The sequence below is a fragment of the Solanum pennellii genome, chromosome 11, assembly GCF_001406875.1.
Source record: "Solanum pennellii chromosome 11, SPENNV200".
Classification (NCBI taxonomy): Eukaryota; Viridiplantae; Streptophyta; class Magnoliopsida; order Solanales; family Solanaceae; genus Solanum; species Solanum pennellii.
Window position 1 is genome coordinate 694,008 of NC_028647.1, and position 21,182 is coordinate 715,189.

The 21,182-nt window shown below is 32.0% G+C and overlaps 4 protein-coding genes across 4 annotated transcripts; 1 reads left to right on the top strand and 3 right to left on the bottom strand.

Moving 5' to 3' along the window:
* Positions 1 to 288: 288 nt before the first annotated feature.
* LOC107005085 lies at positions 289 to 6,088 on the bottom strand. The gene is made up of 5 exons (XM_015203577.2): positions 5,853 to 6,088; positions 3,396 to 3,484; positions 2,504 to 2,740; positions 2,319 to 2,423; positions 289 to 1,336 (listed from the first exon to the last, which is right to left on the bottom strand). The coding sequence occupies exons 3-5, from the start codon at positions 2,685 to 2,687 to the stop codon at positions 603 to 605; spliced, it is 1,023 nt and encodes a 340-aa protein (XP_015059063.1). The 5' UTR covers positions 2,688 to 2,740; positions 3,396 to 3,484; positions 5,853 to 6,088; the 3' UTR covers positions 289 to 602.
* Positions 6,089 to 9,011: 2,923 nt separating this feature from the next.
* Positions 9,012 to 9,902, bottom strand: LOC107003265 (cell wall / vacuolar inhibitor of fructosidase 2). The gene has a single exon (XM_015201570.2). It carries the CDS (start codon positions 9,777 to 9,779, stop codon positions 9,210 to 9,212), a length of 570 nt encoding a protein of 189 aa, XP_015057056.1. The 5' UTR covers positions 9,780 to 9,902; the 3' UTR covers positions 9,012 to 9,209.
* Positions 9,903 to 16,128: 6,226 nt separating this feature from the next.
* On the top strand, positions 16,129 to 18,524 carry LOC107004271 (probable cysteine desulfurase). The gene is made up of 5 exons (XM_015202503.2): positions 16,129 to 16,507; positions 16,599 to 17,109; positions 17,196 to 17,397; positions 17,479 to 17,955; positions 18,044 to 18,524. The coding sequence occupies exons 1-5, from the start codon at positions 16,237 to 16,239 to the stop codon at positions 18,431 to 18,433; spliced, it is 1,851 nt and encodes a 616-aa protein (XP_015057989.1). The 5' UTR covers positions 16,129 to 16,236; the 3' UTR covers positions 18,434 to 18,524.
* A 198-nt stretch (positions 18,525 to 18,722) lies between these two features.
* On the bottom strand, positions 18,723 to 21,182 carry LOC107004249. The gene is made up of 5 exons (XM_015202479.2): positions 20,791 to 21,182; positions 20,187 to 20,697; positions 19,900 to 20,101; positions 19,336 to 19,812; positions 18,723 to 19,255 (listed from the first exon to the last, which is right to left on the bottom strand). The coding sequence occupies exons 1-5, from the start codon at positions 21,119 to 21,121 to the stop codon at positions 18,809 to 18,811; spliced, it is 1,968 nt and encodes a 655-aa protein (XP_015057965.1). The 5' UTR covers positions 21,122 to 21,182; the 3' UTR covers positions 18,723 to 18,808.

Below are 21,182 nucleotides of genomic sequence, written 5' to 3' on the forward strand. Positions count from 1 at the left end.
GACATGCGTCTCTTCCGACTAAATTCGAATTCGTATAAAAAAATAAAAGAAATTTAAACTCGAAATCTCTAATTAATAATGAAAGAGTAGTCTAACCATTAATTAAAGGAACGAATCATAATAAAACAAAATTCAAATTTCAACCCGAACAAGATATGCTATATAATTTCTTCTCATTTGCACTACACGCTAGTGAGTAAGATTATCAAGAATATAATCGACGTGTATACAAGCTGCTCTAATAACTCTTGTCACTTTTGTTTTGGAGGTAACAAAAGTCAAATATCATCAAACTGCTGAGCAAAAGTCTCTTGAATATATAGATGAAAAATTTTCAATGCATATAGATGCATGATGAACCATTTTTACATGTTCAGCAACACAGGAGGGCAGTCCTCAAACTCAATCTACTAATACTAAGAGCAGGTATATCGAAAATCGGTTCGTCGACATGATGAACACAAAACAGAAAGGTGGAGGTAGGGAGAGGGGAGAAAAAACTCAGATAAAACTGAGAAAATAGCAAGTCCCATATCATGAAGCTTTAAAATCAATCAAGAGAATGGGAAGCAAACAAAAGAATACACAACTCTAACGCGCGGCTACAAAATGTTTGGGAGCTGAGCATCCAGTCTCTGTTGCAGTTCCTTGACCTTGATTGAAAGCTCAACGGTTTGCTCCTTGTAGTTCTTGATCAGATAATCCTTCCCTTCGATCACTTCTTTCAACTCATCTTTTTCGCGCTTCAGCATTTCAAACCTTTCTCCATCTCCTCTTCCCTTCTCTGAAGTATCTGAATTCCTATCAACTTCAAGGTGGCCGTTAGAATGATGACCATAACGGACTTCAGCTGGCCATACAGGTACTGTTGGGGGCTTATCGCAAGAACCTACTTGTCCAACACAATGATCTGCAATAGCCTTCCTCAGCCTCTGTATCTCTCTCTCCGAATCAAACAGGTCCCTGTTGGCAGCATCCAGCAATGACTGCTGATGGGCGGAATGCGACATCTGAGCATTGAGAGAAGCTTGCAACTCTACAATCTGTTCTTGCATCTCTAATATTGTTTCGTCCCTTCTCTTTAACTGTAGCCTCAGCTTTTGTATCACTTCTCGCTTGCTGTATATGTCAGAACCGGATTCAGAGACACATGGCGACTCAGAGCTGTTAGAGCGATGAAATGGTTTCTGTGGTAGTTCAAGACGGTCAGGAGAGGTTGACCAAACCCCACCATTCTCTTTATTGAATCCGATGGCAGGAACTGCCACGAGAGGGAGCACCATTTCAGGCTCAGACCCATTATACTGCTGCTTTGTAATTCCTAATCCTCCAGCTTCTGTCAGTATAAAAATAGCAAATGTTCACTAAAAGTAGCCAACAATAGTTAACAGACTATTGTAAGATGTACAAGAGATGGAAGCACATTTAATCACACCATTTCAAGCACACTAATCTTGAGAAAAATAATTAGATGAAAACAAAACTCAAAAAACACAAGAAATACTGAATCGTCAGCTAATCCACCAAATGATACCTAAAAAACTAGAGGACCTATTCACACAACTTGTGTTGCGTCCACTAGACTGAAGGCCTGAGGGCTCTTTAAGAGTTCTAATGGGAGAAAAAAGAAACCCTAGCAGTTCCCAGAAAATTGTACGTTCAACTAGGCTACACGTAAGTTGCATGAGCCACCAACAGAGATACCCCAAATCATGCCCCATAATATGGCAGGAAACAGTGACACACCATAAGATGTTGTAGTATACATTTCAGCAAACAAACTGGACCATAAGATCAAATAATAAGCATGTGCAAAATGCGAACAAAAAGGTTAGACATAAATAGAACTCGACTTTTCCCATGACTCTTTATTTCCTTAAGGTTAGCTGTTGGACTAACTGCAGTGGTAATTTATTAACCTTCTGTTTTTGGAGAAAAATCAGCATAGTGTATACCAAGAAAATCATCATATTGATCACATAAGCTCAGTTTCAATCTTTCACTTGACATTACCATAAACTTCTTAAAGCAAGTAAGATAACTGTAAACAGGTCTAAATTGTGAAGAGTGTCGTGTCTCATTTTCATGTTAGAAAGCAACCAAATAATCAACAGTAACATGTTAAACATTGTTGATGATGCCTCTGTGATTAACTTTACTAGTTCAAATCATTCTCTCGCAAATTTGGGAGTTACAACCGACAGGAGTACAGGAAAAAGATGATGACAACATCAAATCAGTAGCCACATTCTTTACACCAAAAAGAACAACCTAAATTCTAAGATAAAACATCAAAGGGATGGCAAGAATTTGCATACCCGTGTTGCAATTGTAGCAGCCATCATCATCTTGGGAAAAATAGTAAGTGCTTGACTGCATATGACCATTCCCTAACTTACTTCCATCAGAAGACTTCTCATTTCCTACAATTTAAGCCATTTCTCATATCTAAGAGGCAAAATAATTTTACAAGAAAACCAAATTGCTTTAAACAATGTAGGACCTTTCAAACTGCTGGTCGTCTTGTTTGGCTGTCTTGAATCAAGCACCTGCTTCAGCTTGTAGCCTAAGCGTACAGATAATGTACTTAATAACGCACTACCTGCAATTATGACCCAGTTAGGACCCTCACTCTGAACACCATTGGACTTCTGGGACCTTGACACCCCGTTGGTTCTTGGCTTCATTTCTATAGTCACTGAAGTTGTAGATAAAGAGGCTGCAGATCATGAAAGTAATCCTATATAGCAAATGTGGAATAACGTCAATATATGCAGGAGAAGCACAAATACCTGAGCACTCAAATCAGCATGCTTATAGGCTGTTGAAAAATATAACATTATAACTACAATAAACTTTGCAGCCAAACAAGGCCATAACAGGTATTTGATAGTGAAAAAGATTCAGAAAATGCAAGGTCAAGCTGTCCACATATAGTATGGTATCTGTTTAGATCCACGTGAGTAGATTTTCTGAGTCATTTTATTTATAAAATTGCCAATACTTTATATATGAAAAGTGAGATCTGTAATGGCAAAAATATTTGGAGCTTTTGACTGAAGGGGAGAAATGAAGTTTTTTTTCCTGGAATAAAGAGTAAGCTATTGAAGTTTTCAAAAGTAAAGTAAGCTATTTGAAGGAGGATCTGGAGTTTTCTATAATACCTATCGGTGGACATGTATAATTAATTTGTTTCCATATCCTTGATAGTGTGTTTCACATCTGTACTTTATTTCCCTTTTTTCCTAAAAGATACCAGAAGAATAAGTACCAGAGTGTAGCACAAGCAACAAAATTCCCATAAGAATAAGTACCAGAGTGTAGAACAAGCAACACATTCCTAGTTCACAGAAGGAAAACTAACTGCAATCATACAATTCTGATAGCATAGATACCTTCACGTCAAGTGCTGATGCCACACCTTCATGAGTCTGATTACAGTAACAGAACAATGACAGCAAGATCCCACAGGAAATAATGTATTCTGAAAGAAAAAGCAATGGAAGTACAGCACCGATTACCCATAAGGACAGTATAATAAGGGAAGAAATAATTAATTAAAGTACAAATAGAAAAAAGATCATGTAGACAGATCTGCTGGCATTGCATTTACGGCAACCTATTGCATGCTTGCTCATTTAAATAAGCTGTATGTTCGGAATACACTGCTCATTCAGTTAGTTACATTCACTTGGATCATTGATATTAGTTTACAGCATCAATCAATAGTTCACATTTCACAAGGTCACTCAAACAAATGGTGACAACTTAAAACCAGTAACTGCATCTGCTACTCTCTGTCAAGGCCTTACAAGTTTCCTTCTTCCTCTATAAACTATGCAGCTGCGAAGACCTTTATGAGGGTAAAGCAAAGAATCCAAAAAATAACAGCCAAGGAGAAGGTTGATGTGTCGCAGAAGGGTAGAAGCCGTAAGGTCATTTCCAACCTCTTCGCAGTGGATTAAGATATCCATTGCTAATTGAATATTTTGAAGGAAGAAGTAACACGGGGAAGGAATCTCAGTTCATGACGATAATTCTCTACAGCAGGATAGTCAGCTAATTAACGAGAAAGTTGCTTGAGAAAAAAAAGGAAATTACTCGTCCAAGGAAAATCTGAAGGAAAGAGAAAAAATATTGGTTTACAACGAGCAGAGAAGGCCTAAAATACCATGGTATATTCCTTCCCTCTGAACCACAAAACAGAACAGTCCTAGTTACGATGACAATATTGCACCTAATAAAGCATAATTAATAGTGTCAAACTTGGATCCTCTACTTAAAATGGCTAATTCAGATTACGACAATCAAAACGGCGCCCAGAACTAAATATATTATTCTTTAACACGGAGTAAAACTCGAACCTTGATAACATCAGCAGTACACACACACGACAGAGACAATATAGGAAAGAAGACCTGAAGTTGAAATGGCTAAAGGATTACTGAGTCGGGCTTTCCACGTATAAGACCAAAGCAGTAAGCCTATAAGAGCCATCCACATGAAGACTAAAAGACTAGGAGATTCGGAGTGACAATGATATAAGTAAATTGGAAACATATCAAAGTTCCCTGGAGTTTAGACTTCAGATGACGAAAAGGCAAGAAAATAGTGACAAGAAACTAGAAAGTCTAGCTTTTTGCATGAGCGGACAATAAGTTTGGAGTCATTTACTTTCGAAGTTGATGACACACCTAACCCAATTATGGAATTATCTATTTAATAGTCTTCCATCACAAGATAGATTGTGCTAAATCATATAAAACCACAACAAGCAATCTCGAAAAGTCGTTGCATGAGAATTAAAAGTTGCTAAGGAAAAAATAGCTTAGAAGTTGCTTCTAGCCTAAGGAGGAGAAAGTTAAATATTGAATGATGGTGTGGCATTCAGAAGTCTTAACAAGCAACACATTAAACACACATTACACAAGCACTATCTTCACATAGATTGCTTCCTTGATTGCTACTAATGAAATACACTGTTTCTTTTAAATAAAAAGAAAGTCAAGCTCAAATATATAAGACACACAGTACGACATCTGCAATCCCATGACAAACATGTGCTGCTTAGTCTAACAATTTGAAATTGAGATATGCCGTTAGCTTGAGGCAGCAAATAAGATGATAAACATGTATGTCCATCTCTTTCTTTTGAACTTCGTCTATTAAAAGATTGTTCACCTCGTTAGTCATTAGGATATCAAATGGCTCATTGAGACATAGGTGCCTTCAACATCACATTCAATCACCCACCTACTCTAGCTATCTCCGACTTACCATACAACAAAAAAGAGCACCTATAAAACCTCTAATTCACGAAAACAAAACTGAAACATAAACCCACAGATTCAATCACAAAAACAGAACACATGTACACACAAAAACCCCATTTAGTTTCATATACTTAACCAGGTCATAACAAATGTTAGATGAAACTACCCACACAAAAAATTCCCGAAAAGGTTATATATATATATAAAAAAAAAAGCTCCCCAATCCTTGTTCTAATCTTGACAACCAAATGCCACCAAACACACGCACATAGAACTAATTTCTGCACAGTTCTGTGACCATAGCCAATGCAAAATGAAATTCAAAGACTCAAAAGGCTATATATATATCAAAAAGAAAAAAACCTCCCCAATCCTTGGACTATACTTGACAACCAAATGCCACCAAACACACACACACACGCAGAACTAATTTCTGCACAATTCAGAGACCATATCTAATGCAACATGAAATTCAAACACCCAAACAAATTTCTACACAGCTCAGATACCATAACCAACACAAGATGAAATTCCCATCATTAAAATTCAAGAAAACGAAAAGGGTACATCAGAAAGTACCTGATTAATCAAGAAGATGCATCTATCGACCAAGAACTGATTAAAGATGTTTCTGGTGTAGGGTTTTATTTCTTTCGTATACAAGTAACGCTTGGGTAAAGTAAAGCAAACCAAAGATTTGATTTTTTCCCCTTTCTGTTAAGGGGTTGGACTGGCAAAGTGAGCTAAATTCAAGAATTGGTAAAATCCAGGACAATGCACAAACATTTCAGCACATCGTACAAGTACTCCAATGCACGTTCGACAATATTTTTTTATGTGCCCTAAAGAATCTGAGATTATGTGGCCTAATCTCATTTCCTAAATATATGTTAAAAGCGACATTTTAGTTGATCAATTTTTTTTAATTAAAATATCATTTATTTGGCGATGAGTTATGCGATATTAAAAATGATGTATGAGTAATATTAAATTAGAAAATAAATTATTCATAAAAAAAATTAATATGACGTTGATTTATGTAAATTAAGTAAATTTTTGATCCTATTATTAATGGTTATCGTGGGACAACATTTTATTTAATATGTTAGCCTTTTATCAGTAGAATAAAATGAAACAATATTACATCATAATATAATATAACGAATTTAGTATAACATTTTTTAAAAGTATTTAGCGCATAACCTATTATCATATTATTAGTTTTGCATAACTTAATTATAAACCAAACGACCAAATTATAACAATGTTGGGACAAACATTAATAAATATAAAAAAGTTGATTCAAGTTCTTGGTGATTTTAGAAGCTTTTATTGGTCCCACCAAATGCCCTAGTGCACATGAGTGAGTTTGAATTTTTTAATAAAAAGAAATATAAATCAATAAATATATAATATCATATATTTAAATTAGAGTTTTATATTTTTTAAAATGATATTTATATATTATACTTTGCCTATAATTTGTTGTATATTCTTTTTTTCTATATTTTATACTTTAACTGTCTTCATATATGCTACTTGAGATGAAAGTCTTTTGAAAATAATATTTTTATCTTTATAAAATAGGAGTAAAATCTACGTACAATTTATCCTCTCTAAACTTCATTTGATAGACTACATTGAGTTTATTGTTTGATTAAATTTTAATTTATTAAATTTCTTAATTATAATAAGGTGTATTATCTTGACGTCTAACATTTGATAATAATAAATTTAAACGGTAAGATGGATCTTAATTTCATATTAGTTTGATCCGATTCATATGCTTGTGATAACATAAGTAAATTTAGGAGTATAATTTAACTACTTTTTTTATGGAAATATTTACTAATAAAGTGTATCAAAATATAGTGAATTACTAATATACGAACTATTTGTTTATACTAAAATAAATGCAATTAATTTTTGTATTATTAATTTAACTTGTTATGATTTATAACAAGAACGTAAAATTCATTCATACTTAAACACCGATGTGCACCTCTCAATATAAATTACGTAGAGGGAGGAATGAAATAGGTAGGCTGAGGGGATTCATTTGAACATTTTTGCTGAAAAATTATATTATTTATATATGAGTCATTTTTATTTAATGTATATTATATAGTATATAGTATTGAACTTCCTTTTGAGTTTTTTTTATATATATATATACACATATAATTTCAAAACATGTACTATTTAGCAATAAAGTTTATCAAAATAACATATTGAATGCATATTAGGTTCTTAGTTCAAGTTCGAGTCCTGGGTATGGAGAAAATTATGATGGAAGTGATTCACTCTTAACTTGAAGTCTCGGGTTCGAGCTCTGGATATGGAGAAAATCATGTTGGAAGCGTCACCCCCGAATGAGTCCTGTAGTGCGCTATGCAAATTTAGTTGGAGCTCTAATATGATCTTCGGACACCGGGTGGAAACAAAAAAAAATAAAAATAAATTAAATATCTCCAAGTGAGGAGCCTCTTGTTTTTTTCTTCATAGCTTCTTAATCTATATGTCTATATCTATATCTATTTATATGTGTATCATATTAAGCTATCATTTGGTCATAGATTTAAATTATCATCATAATATATCTACATATGTCATCTATCTATATTTATACTATATTAAGCTAGTGTTTGGTCAAAGATTTTCATATCATCATAATTTTTCTATAAATATATACCTATAAAATATTAACCTAGAACTTGGTCTAAGATTTTAAATAATTTTGGCATGTCATTTTTGGATAAAATTTTGAGTGAAGTTTTACTATGTGTTTGACGATAAGTCTTGGAGAAATATTTGACTTTTTAAAGAGATATGATTTATATCTTACGTGGCACTAGCTTGAAAAAAAATGTCAACACACACTGGGCCCACAAAATAGTGTCACGTAAGCCAAAAAGGATAGAAAATTATTTATAAAATAAGTTCAGGGGTAGAGGACCTTAATATAGCATAAGTGTGTCTCTTGAGATTTTGAACATACATTAAGGCAGTACTTATGTATTTTCTCAAAAGAATATAAATATTTGTTCCGTTTCAATTTGGTTCAATATCTATAAGTAAGGGTAAAGTTCGCAAAACCTTCAAAAGGATTAATGACTAATTCAAAACTTGTTATTATATGGGAAAAATGAGAATAGATAGATATAGATTATAAACATAGATAAACAATTGCAAGTACAAAAAAGAAAGGAGGATTGTTGCAACTGTTGGAATAATTTATTTATTTTTCACTTTAGTACTAAACGAATTAAAAGAAAAAAATTGTCACATAAACGGAAATGAAAAAAACATTTAGGCAAAAGAAGAGAAGAATGAGATTTACATCTATGTCACATTTTTATCTGACTTCTTGAGCTCAATTGATTCTTGAAGCAGTTGCTCTGAATCTAGGTGACAGATAGGGCCGTCAAGCAAGCTCGATTGGATTTTTCCAAACTAGCCTCAAGCTTGAGTGAGCTCCTTAACCGGTTCAAAAATTTCTTACACGTTTTTTAAAAATAATTCAACTGCTCGTTCTTGATTTAGACAGTAAGCTGCCACTCGCCTGCATGAAGCTGAACTCGCTAGTAATCACCGGTCAATTATATAGGCAAAATAGACAGTAGTGGAAAAATCTTCCCACTTTTTTGCTTTCTTTCCTTTTCCCCAACTTAATAGTCAAATATATTTGGCAAAAGAAACATATCTCAATAAATAAATAAAATTATAATTCAGATCTCATAGACTAAAAGTGCCTTGCATAAAAAGGTAAACTCTCAATACATAAAAAGAGTGAACAATTAAAGGCAACATACAAATCCTCATTTCTTTAAATCTACACATAGATAAAGACAAACTAAACACATATATAATAATAGAAAAAGTTTACATTTCATATAACATGAAAACAATAAATTAAAAAAAGGGATTATTTTTTTTTCACCAACCAAGAGCATCAAGAATACCTAAAACCACATCACAAATATGTTTAAATCCATCTTCCCTAATAGCAAGTTGAGTTGGATAATCCAATCTTGGATTCCTCTTAAATCCATTATGACAAACATTAGGATAATCCGCAGCCGCCATAACATGCATGTAAGCATAGTCATAAACTTCATTATTCAAATCTTGAAGTGAATCTTGAAGTGCATTAGTAGCTAATGCATATTTATCAGCACAATCCTTGATGAGTTTCTTCACTAATACCAAATCATTTTTTGTGTAATTATTAGTAGTGTTAAGTACTAATTCATGTGATGAAAGAAAATTGTTTGTGGCTGTGGCATTGACCATTCCAATTTTGACCATGATAGTTGCTAAGCCTTTTGTGTCTGCTTTGAGGCTTGTGGAATCTGATTTGAGAGATGATACACAAAGATCATAGTATTTTGTGTTTTTACATGTTTTTTGAATCAAATCAATTGATGATGAGGTGGAAATTGTTGGTAATTCATGAAGTGAAATCAAGAAAACAAGAATCAATAAGAAGTGGAAATTACAAGACATATTGATTTTGCTTTTCAAATATATTTTTTTTTCCTCTTGTTTTGGATTTGAAGAGGTATATGAAAAGGGATTTGATGTTAGATTTATTGGTGTAGTAAAGAAAGATTATATATTGTTGTATGAAAAGGGGGTTGCTTTATCTTTTATACTAAGGAGAATTACTAAGTGGAGAATAGGAAAACTAGAAATACACTTTATGGGGAGTTATTTTTTTAGAAATTTTCTAAATGGGAATAAAGATTATTTTTGAAGTTTAGGGATTAATTTCTACCTGGTGATGTCGAAGCGAAATTCATAAATAAACTTAAGAATCTAAGACATAATTTTTTCAATATTTTCATGAGAAAGTACATGAAGGAGTTTAACCTATTGTCTCTAGTGAAGCTCCGAATAAGAAAGATGAGTATTCATAAAATGTATTAGGAGAAAAATGGAAAATAGTCTATCCTTCCACCTCGATCTTAATCAGAGAATTCGAGATCGAGTTATACTGAATATGAAATAAATCTTGATTAATGTAAAATAAATGAATACTGAGTTAATTAAATTTATAACTCATGAAAGGATAATTGTTAAGTCCATATAAGAGACCACTTATCTCATTAATTATCGATTTATGATTTTTTTTATCATTCTTAAACATTCAAGGCTAGATATTTAGATTCGTTGACAATGAAATTAAATGAAATTAGAGGTAAAACTAATTTGGACAATAAAAAAAATTGAAAATCTCATTCCCCACTTTGCATAATTGCTTAGTTTAGTAATTATTTTCTTAATAGATATTTAAGAATATTTCATCTCTAATAAGACCTACTAGTGACCAACGGGTCTAGTTTGTCACAAATATACGTCGATTGATATTTATATTGAGATTTAAAATAAATAAAATTCATGTTAAGAAGTCTCATATTAAAAAATAAAATATTTTCTAACTAAAGTGATTTTGTACACCTTAAAAATAAGAGACATATCATTTTACCGTGACTCGATTTATTTTTGAGTGTTTCAATAATTCCAATCCTATAAAATTTGGATACTAATTATATTTTGTTATCTATGTGTTTGTCATTATCGAACTATGGTACCAATATAAAAATTATAGACATTTTAGTTGTTTTTTGTAGGTTTTCTCCTAGTTGTATAATGTAAGGGTCTGTTTGGAAGGGACAGTAACAATTAATAGGCTCTTTTTGGAAGTTGCCTACTTTCCAAAATGGGTTCACGGGTAACAAAAATATGGACCCCTTCAATTAGGGAATATTTGTTTCTTTTATATATACTACTAGGGTTTAAGCTACTTCATCATCAACACATGAACCACTTTTCATGTACTTTTGAGGTGAAAGGTCCATCTTTGGGTTAATATGATCTTGATAATTCTCGTATTATGAGTTAGATTTAGTGTTTATTTTTTATCATGATTTCGTATTGGGTTATGTTAAATTGTCTACGCTAGTTCTTGTTCAATCTTGGATGTAAGGGGTGTTAAGGAGTGTCATGTCAGTCATTCAAACGACGAATGATCTTTTTAATATGTGTTGGTGTGACATTTTAATATTAATAAAAATATATATTATATGACACATTATATATCATGTCATGTCTATTTATGGACATTATATTTGTGCCTCTTTAGATTTTCGATTATGTTGGAGTGTCACATATGTCCATTAAAGGACAATTGATCTCTTTGATATGAACATTTCATTTGTTATTTTTCAAAAATCGATCTTATGCATGGTACATTTAAATATCCCTTTAATTGTATATTCTTTTTAACAAAAAAAAAATCATAATATATATTTTCCATATGATCATTTTATTTCATATATTCAAGGATCATAAAAAATCCTTTCCTCCTCATCTTTTTGAATAATAATGGAGGAATGTATAGGGGAAAACTTATAAAGTATATAGTAAAAGCTAACATAAAATTCAAAAAATCAAAAACATTAAATTTGATAATTCACTATTTATTTATATTTCAAGGTAAATTAAATTACGATTAAAAAAAACCTTTGGTGACAGTATAATTTTTTTTGCGAAAACAATAATAATTTCATCTATTCAAAGTCATTAAAGCTTTAAGCATATTATTAATTATAACTATTCATATTTATAGAGTATTGATTAATAGCATTCATATTTAAAAGAAACTTATTAAGTATTTGATATATCTTTAAAATTGTTATCCAACTTTATCACATTATTCAAGAATATATATATATATAAATTTTTTTTATTTTTTTTTATTTTTGTGAAGGTGAATCATGCATGTGCATATTATGTAATTCCATCCTTGAAAAAGCAAGATTGTCACCATCTGAATTTGACAAATCAAATTAAAGTCAATAAAATCTTTCATGCAAGTGGGTTAGATTTATGTCAGCTAATAGACCATTATTAAATCATCATAAATAAAGGTAATTAAATTAAATAATCCTATATAATTAATAGAATTAATAAATAAATCAAAGCAAAGCAACTAACTTTTTATAGTATTCTAAAATCACTATACAACCAACATGATTGTGGTGCATTGCTGAAAGAAAGTATTTCACTCTTAACCAGATGTCTCGTGTTCGAGCAATGGATATAAAAAAATCCTGTTGTGAGCGATACACTCGAACAGATTTGCATAGTGCGATCCATATTTAATCAGGATTCTAATATGGACTCCAAACACCGATTAAAAAATCAAAAAAATAAAATCACTATAAAGAATATAAATTAATCTATCGCTAAATTACACTGATGCTACTTCAATAATTTATCACTAATTAATGAAACTAATGACATTTTTTTGTTGTTTAGTTGTGAAAATTGTTCGTTGCTAATTTTTCTTTATTTTTATTGTGAATACATTGGTCAACCATATGAAAATATTCATTACGCTATTGTTTAATTGGCCACGTAACTATTTGATCAGGAGATAATTACTATGCTAATAATTACACAAATTTCAGTTACGACTTTTCAAATTAATCTTATTATTTTCTCTCCTCTTGCTAATAATTACACAAACTTCAGTTACGACTTTTCAAATTGACCTTATTATTTTCTCTCCTCTTGGATGTATATATATAGGTAATTTGCCACATGACGTAATCTCATCATCTGCACCTCATTTAAGTAAATGAATTTCAATCTTTTCATTTTTCGTTTTGTCAATTTTTATATGCAGCATGAACTTCAAGCAGTTCATTTGACACGTCTAGTTACTGCGTATTATATTATATTATATGTTAGTTATTTGTTTTGATTATTATTTAAATTTTATTATATTCATCTATTAAATTCATCGTTATATAACGACAGCTATACGTGCATAGCCGCAAGAAATATTTGATCTTGTTGTTCACGCATAGTTCAAAATAATTTTTCCTCTAAAAAAAGGGATTACCTAAATATATAAAGTTTGATTTTGTAAGGTATTAATAATAGTTTGGCAGTTTTTATTAATAATAGTTAGGCATTTTTTTGAATTATTGGGTCTAGCTATTATTAAAATAAATAAATAGAATATATGACTTGTCTATTTCTAGATTATTTTTTTTAGTTGAATCAAATTTTTATCAGAAATCCTCATTATGAATTGTTCAGCAAAGTAGTTCCATACACATGGTGAAAATAAATGTAAGAGACACCTACTATATCTTGCTTTGAGATTATTTTTTTTTTATAATTAAAGAAAATAATTTAATATTTTTTATATTTTTATTATTTATTTATGTGTTTTTTGTTATTAGTCCCTTTCGTCCCTACTTCCAAATCAAATAGAGGTCTTTCTAATAAAATAAAATAAAACAATTGTGCAGCTCATAATGTTATGTACAAAAATAGCATTCGAATTTAAAAGAGAGATTTTAATGTTATATACACAAATAACATTCTCATTAAAAAGAAAAAGACCGGTTGAGAGATGGGATTCAGATTAAAATTTTATTACTTTTTTGTCTGAAACCTTGATACATATCTAAATTGTACCCCTCTCGTAGAGAGCTAATGAAAAAGCAAAAACAAAAAGATGATTTTTGTTTTTTAACAGTTTGGGGAATGGAAGTTGAACTTCCCTTTGATTCTCCCCAAAAGCGATCTTCCTTTTTTGAGCCCATTTTTAAGGAACTTAAAAAAAAAATTGAAAAATTCAAAAAGAAATATTTTCTAACTCTAAAAATTTTAAAAGGAAAAACAAAATTATTTAGAAGAGTTTCAAAAGAAACCACAAAATTGTTTATCAAAAGTATTTGATTTCTTTAAAAAAATAAAAAAAAAGAACTTTCAAAAGTAAATCTAATTGTATTATTTAGATTCAAAGAAATATCTGAATCCAATGAAACAAAAAAAGAAAAAGATTGTCTAATTAGTAATCAAATAATTAACGAATCATTTAGACGTCTTTCTAATAAAATAAAATAAAAAGATTGTGTAGCTCATAATGTTATGTACAAAAATAGCATTCGAATTAAAAAGATAGATTTTAATGTTATATACACAAATAATATTCTCGTTAAAAAGAAAAAGGATTGACATAGAAAGAAAGATTTAAGAAATTAGACTTTTAATGTCACGTACACAAATAAAATTTGAATTAAATAGAAGAAATGATTTTAAATTTAATGTTAACGTACACAAATAACATTCAAATTAAATAGAAAAAAAGGAGCTAGTTACCATAAAAAGAAATGTTTAAGAAATTAGAATTGGAAAATATTTTAGGTTAAAGTTATGTATACATATAATGTGAAAAGAATATTATATTATCGAAGTAGTTTTTCGTTTAACCAACAATAATGTAAAATAAAAATAATTAAGTGACTTTTGATTTCAAAATATTGTCAAATGACTATGAGATAGTTATTATTAATTAACTGACTTTTGTTTTACAAAATAAAATGAATGTATTTTTCTGAAATATAAACTATTATAAATTAACTTTGAGTTTTATAAAAGGAATAAAAGTAGATGCATGAATAATGAAAAAAAAAATATGTGTTCCTATTGTTTTGGACAAATCAATGGGTGCAAAATAATTGAAATTTCTTTATGAATCATGTAAAATAATTAAGCTAATTAAACTTTAAAACCCCCTGAATAAAACAAACCAAAAGGTGCCAGCAATTTACACTTTTTTCAAAATATTTAAACTTTTAGAAAATTATAAAATTAATTAATTTTTAGTTAATATATTTGTAAAATCAAACAAATCAGCCAAAAATTGTAGCTCACATTGGGGGGTGGATGGTGGGCATGATACGTTAAAATACGAAATATCATATCGAAATTAAAATTTTTAATATTACGATTTGGATATTATTTGGTATTTAATATTATATTTGATATGTATTTTTAAATAAATCGATAGGCAGTACATATAGCATTTATTTATGTATTTGATCTTTAACTTGTATATATTTATATTTTATATTGAATATTTAGTGCGTAAAGTATTAGTATTATGATATAATTGAGATATTTCTTGAAAAATTAAAGTCACAATTCTTTATGTTATAGCAATATATGCAAATTGAAGTTGACCAAACTATAATAGGTGATTCACCGGCCATTAGATTCAGGAATCCTACCCTATTTTCGAATTACAATATCATAAAATATCAAATGAAACTTTAAATATCAAATCATACTGAATTAATTTGGTATGAAGATAGTATAGTATTTTTAAAAATCGAAGATAATAACTACCGAACCTTTGAATATCATACCACGCCTACCCGGGTAGCCCTATAACTCACATCATAGATACAATTTCATTTCTTAATTAAGCCTTAAACTAAGTAATATGTTCGACTATATAATTTTGAATCGCCTAACCAGCCATAGGTATGATTATAGCCACACACCTATCTCATGCATGTTGTTATTGACTTTAATATCGCGCTAAAACCTACAATAATTTTATTTTTTAACTAAATTTATCAAGTAAACGTTATGTTAAACTATGACACCGCCCTTTAACTATCTCTCGCCCTATCACCTATGCTTCACCATATAATATCATTATTAATATCATAACAAAACTCATAGACAACTTCATAAAGAAACTTTATTTCTTGGTCATCACTTTGCTCATCAATGATAAAATTAATTAATTAATTAATTGATGGATCTAAGTAGGACCACGTACATAGCATTCAACTTAAAGATTATAAAAAACTCAACTAGAGTCACAATTGCTCTAAGTACTTATACCAAAATTTTCAACTCTGTTTTTTTTTTCACTCGGTGTCTGGAGCCCATATTGGAGCTCCGACTAAATCCAGATCAGGCATTGCAGGTCACATTCGGGGTGGCGCTCCCAACAGGATTTTATTCATACCCAGGACCTCAGAAGCACTCCAAGCAGTGCACCACAACCCATGTTGATTTTCACCTCTGTTTTAATTATTCTTTGAAATAAATACCAGCACGTTACACCATCCTTTCAAACACAAACATGAATAAGTACAATAATCTTAAAACTACTTCACAGGAAGATCACTTTGGTATAAGAGTTGATTCATTTCATTCAACAGAAAATGACATTTCTAAGAGTGATTCTCATGAAAAAAAACTTTCATGGCTACGTTCACAGATTATTGGTGAAAATGTCGATTTCGAATCCCCTTTTGGGAAACGTAGGATGACTTATGCTGATCATACTGCCTCTGGAAGATCCCTTCACTATATCGAAAATTATATCATTAATAACGTCCTACCTTTCTATGGTATGTTCGTTACCTTAGTAACTATGTAAGTACGTACTCCTTTATCCTTAACCAGAAGGAAAAATAACAACTATTATATTATTTTGTACAGGTAATAGTCATACTAGTGATAGTTATGTGGGATATCAAACGACGAAAATAGTGCATGAAGCAACAGCTTATGTGAAGAGATGCTTAGGTGGAGGAGATGAAGATGCTATTATATTTTGTGGTTCTGGTTCTACTGCTGCTATTAAAAGGCTACAAGAAGTTATGGGGATTTCAATCCCTTCTATACTAAGAGAAAAAGTACTTACAAAATGCTTTCGTAACGAAACTAAAGAGAGATGGGTTGTGTTTGTTGGACCTTATGAACATCATTCTAACATTCTGTCATGGAGACAGAGTTTAGCTGAGGTTGTGGAGATTGGATTGGACGATAAAGGGCTAGTAGATATGGAAGCATTGAGGGATCAGCTTGAGTTGTATAAGTCTACGAATAGACCATTGTTGGGTTCGTTCTCAGCTTGTAGTAATGTTACTGGGACTTATTCTGATACGAGAGCCATCGCTCGTCTACTTCATAAAAATGGAGCTTTTGCTTGCTTTGATTTTGCAGCAAGGTATGTTAATTGAGTTAAGACTTCTATATACTGACAGTACTAAGTATGTTGCGGAAAGATGACTAATATATGGTGTTGTGTTGCAGTGGTCCATACGCGAAAATAGAGATGAGATCAGGAGAGATAGATGGCTATGATGCTGTTTTTATTAGTCCTCATAAGTTTCTTGGAGGTCCAGGCACACCTGGAATTCTTGTAATGAACAAAGCACTCTATCGATTGAGGACTTCACCTCCATCTACTTGTGGGGGTGGTACTGTTGATTTTGTTAACCCGTACAATGAAAAGGTATGTATGTACTAAGTTGCGCGGACTCTTCATCTTCTGCTTAGATATCATGAATAACTTGATATATAATAAAATAAACAGGACACACTTTATGTGGAGAATATTGAAGAAAGGGAAGACGCTGGAACACCGCCAATCATTCAGAAAGTGAGAACAGCACTTGCATTTTGGGTGAAAGAGTTCATAAGTCATAAAGTAATTGAAAGAATGGAACACACTTACATTGAACTTGCACTACAAAGGCTTCTCCCAAATCCTAACATATGGATTTTAGGAAATGTAACAGCCAAGAGACAAGCTGTGCTTTCTTTTCTCATATATACTACAACTCACTCTTCGTCGACTGATGGAAATGGTGGAGACAATGAACTTTACTTATGGAGAGAGACAGGGAACAAGAAAGATAAACCTCTTCATGGCCCTTTTGTCGCTAAGCTGCTTAATGAATTATTTGGTATTCAAGCTAGAGGAGGGTGTGCTTGTGCAGGACCTTATGGACATAAGTTGCTTAAGGTTGATGAACCTCATTCTCTTGCTTTCAGAGATGCAATTGAAATGGTGAGCGCCTCCACGGCTCCACATATGTTTTCTACATTCCATCCATGTTGGTAGTAGAAACATAACGCGATTTTCTTTGTCTTAACAGGGCTATAGTGGAGTTAAGCCGGGATGGACAAGGGTCAGCTTCCCCTATTACATGTCCAAGGAAGAATTTGTGTTCATTCTAGAAGCAATAGAATTCATATCCATTTATGGACAAAGGTTCCTCCCTTTGTATCATTTCAATTGGAGGAGTGGCGCGTGGACTTTCAAGAAAAAAGCTTTCAATTGCAAGTTTTGCTGTTCACAGATGACGAACGTATTGAATATAAGTTGCCATAACACTAAGGAAAACAACCATGGTAGAGGTCTTGTTCACAAGTATGTAAACTACATTGAGACAGCCAAACGCATCGCTAGTCTCCTTCCCAAGTTCCCACCTCAACGATCGATACCTGAAGAAATAGACCCAACTTTTGTACCCTTTAGAGTCTAAAGAGCATTAGCTTGCTCTGATACTTACCAATATGATCATACACTTAGCCAATTCTTTAAACTGCAGTATAAAAAAAATTTGAATTGTCAAGTTTCTGAAGCTAGCTTAGCCAAACAGTCTGTTAGACTGTTACTTAATACATAATATCCTTTTTGATCAACAACAAATGAGAGCGTAAAACACGAATCAATCAACAACAAATGAGAAATCAAAAAATACTTTATGTTTTTCTTAAAGAAAATACAAAATACATACTGAACAAGTAAAAACAAAACGAAGGGAATACATATACTTTTAAGTTATTATTACATATCAAACGATCGAATTTGCCCAACAAGACATTGGACAAAGTTTATTTTCATATACATATTTTTATCAGGCTCTAAAGGAGACAAGATTAGTGTCTAATTCTTCAGGTATTGGTCTCTGCTGTGGGAACTTAGGAAGGAGGCTAGCTACGCGCTTGGCTGTCTCAAGATACTTTACGTACTTATAAATAATGCCTTCTTTGTTACTGTTAGTGCATGATCCTTCTTTTGTGTTATCATGGCAAGTATTAGCACCACCTAAGTTCAACTCCTTCATCATTGGTGAGCCACAAAAGTTGCAATTGTGATCCCTCCCTCTCGTAAGCGTCTCTTTCAAAGCTTTCTTTTTGAAAGTCCAAGCACCACTCTTCCAATTGAAATTGTATAAAGGAAGGAACCTTTGTCCATAAATGGATATGAATTCTAATGCTGCTAGAATGAACTCAAATTCTTCTTTCGACATGTAGTAGGGAAAGCTTATCCTTGTCCATCCCGGCTTAACTCCAGTATAGCCCTATATATCAAGTGAAAAGTTAACGTTAAAAGATAATTATATAGTACATAAGTTAAAATCCTTTATTTATCGAAACTCACCATTTCAATTGCATCTTTGAAGGCAAGAGAATGAGGTTCATCAACCTTAAGCAACTTATGTCCATAAGGTCCAGCACAAGCACACCCTCCTCTAGCTTGAATACCAAATAGGTCATTAAGAAGCTTAGCTACAAAAGGACCATGAAGAGGTTTATCTTTCTTGTTCCCTGTCTCCCTCCATAAGTAAAGTTCATTGTCTCCGCCACTCCCATCACTTGACGAAGAGTAAGTTGTAGTATAAATAAGAAAAGAAAGCACAGCTTGTCTCTTGGCTGTTACATTTCCCAAAATCCATATGTTAGGATTTGGGAGAAGCCTTTGTAATGCAAGTTCAATGTAAGTGTGTTCCATTCTTTCAATTACTCTATGACTTATGAACTCTTTCACCCAAAATGCAAGTGCTGTTCTCACTTTCTGAATGATTGGAGGTGTTCCAGCGTCTTCCCTTTCTTCAATATTCTCCACATAAAGTGTGTCCTGTTTATTTTATTATATATCAAGTTCAGAATTATCATGAGAGCTAAGCTGAAGATGAAGAGTCCGCGTAACTTAGTTCATACATACCTTTTCATTGTAGGGGTTAACAAAATCAACAGTACCACCTCCACAAGTAGATGGAGGTGAAGTCCTCAATCGATAGAGTGCTTTGTTCATTACAAGAATTCCAGGTGTGCCTGGACCTCCAAGAAACTTATGAGGACTAATAAAAACAGCATCATATCCATCGATCTCTCCTGATCTCATCTCTATTTTCGCGTATGGACCACTACAACACAACACCATATATTAGTCATCTTTTCGCGACATACTTAGTACTGTCAGTATATAGAAGTCTTACTCAATTAACATACCTTGCAGCGAAATCAAAGCAAGCAAAAGCTCCATTTTTATGAAGTAAACGAGCGATGGCTCTTGTATCAGAATAAGTCCCAGTAACATTACTACAAGCTGAGAACGAACCCAACAATGGTCTATTCGTAGACTTATACAACTCAAGCTGATCCCTCAATGCTTCCATATCTACTAGCCCGTTTTCGTCTAATCCAATCTCCACAACTTCAGCTAAACTCTGTCTCCATGACAGAATGTTAGAATGATGTTCATAAGGTCCAACAAACACCACCCATCTCTCTTTCATTTCGTTACGAAAGCATTTTGTGAGTACTTTTTCTCTTAGTATAGAAGGGACTGAAATCCCCATAACTTCTTGTAGCCTTTTAATAGCAGCAGTAGAACCAGAACCACAAAATATAATAGCATCTTCATCTCCTCCACCTAAGCATTTCTTCACATAAGCTGCTGCTTCATGCACTATTTTCGTCGTTTGATATCCCACATGACTATCACTAGTATGACTATTACCTGTACAAAATAATACAATAGTTGTTATTTTTCCCTTCTGGTTAAGGATGAAGGAGTACGTACGTACATAGTTACTAAGGTAAACGGACATACCATAGAAAGGAAGGACGTTATTGATGATATAATTTTCGATATATTGAAGGGATCTTCCAGAGGCAGTATGATCAGCATAAGTAAGCCTACGTTTCCCAAAAGGCGAATCGAAATCGACATTTTCACCAATAATCTGTGAACGTAACCATGAAAATTTCTTTTCAGCAGATTCAGTTTTGGAAATAGCTTTTTCCCTAACATGAAATGATTCAATTCTACTTCTCAAATCTTCATGTGAAGCAACAGAGGAAACAGTACTACTAATAGAACTACTATGGTTATATTTCTTAGTGTTGTGGTGTTCTCTAAACATTGGTTGTTCAAATTCCATTTTGATTCAAAAGTAAAAGAAAATAACTAAAAGCTTAGAAATTTAGATGAGAAAGTTGAAT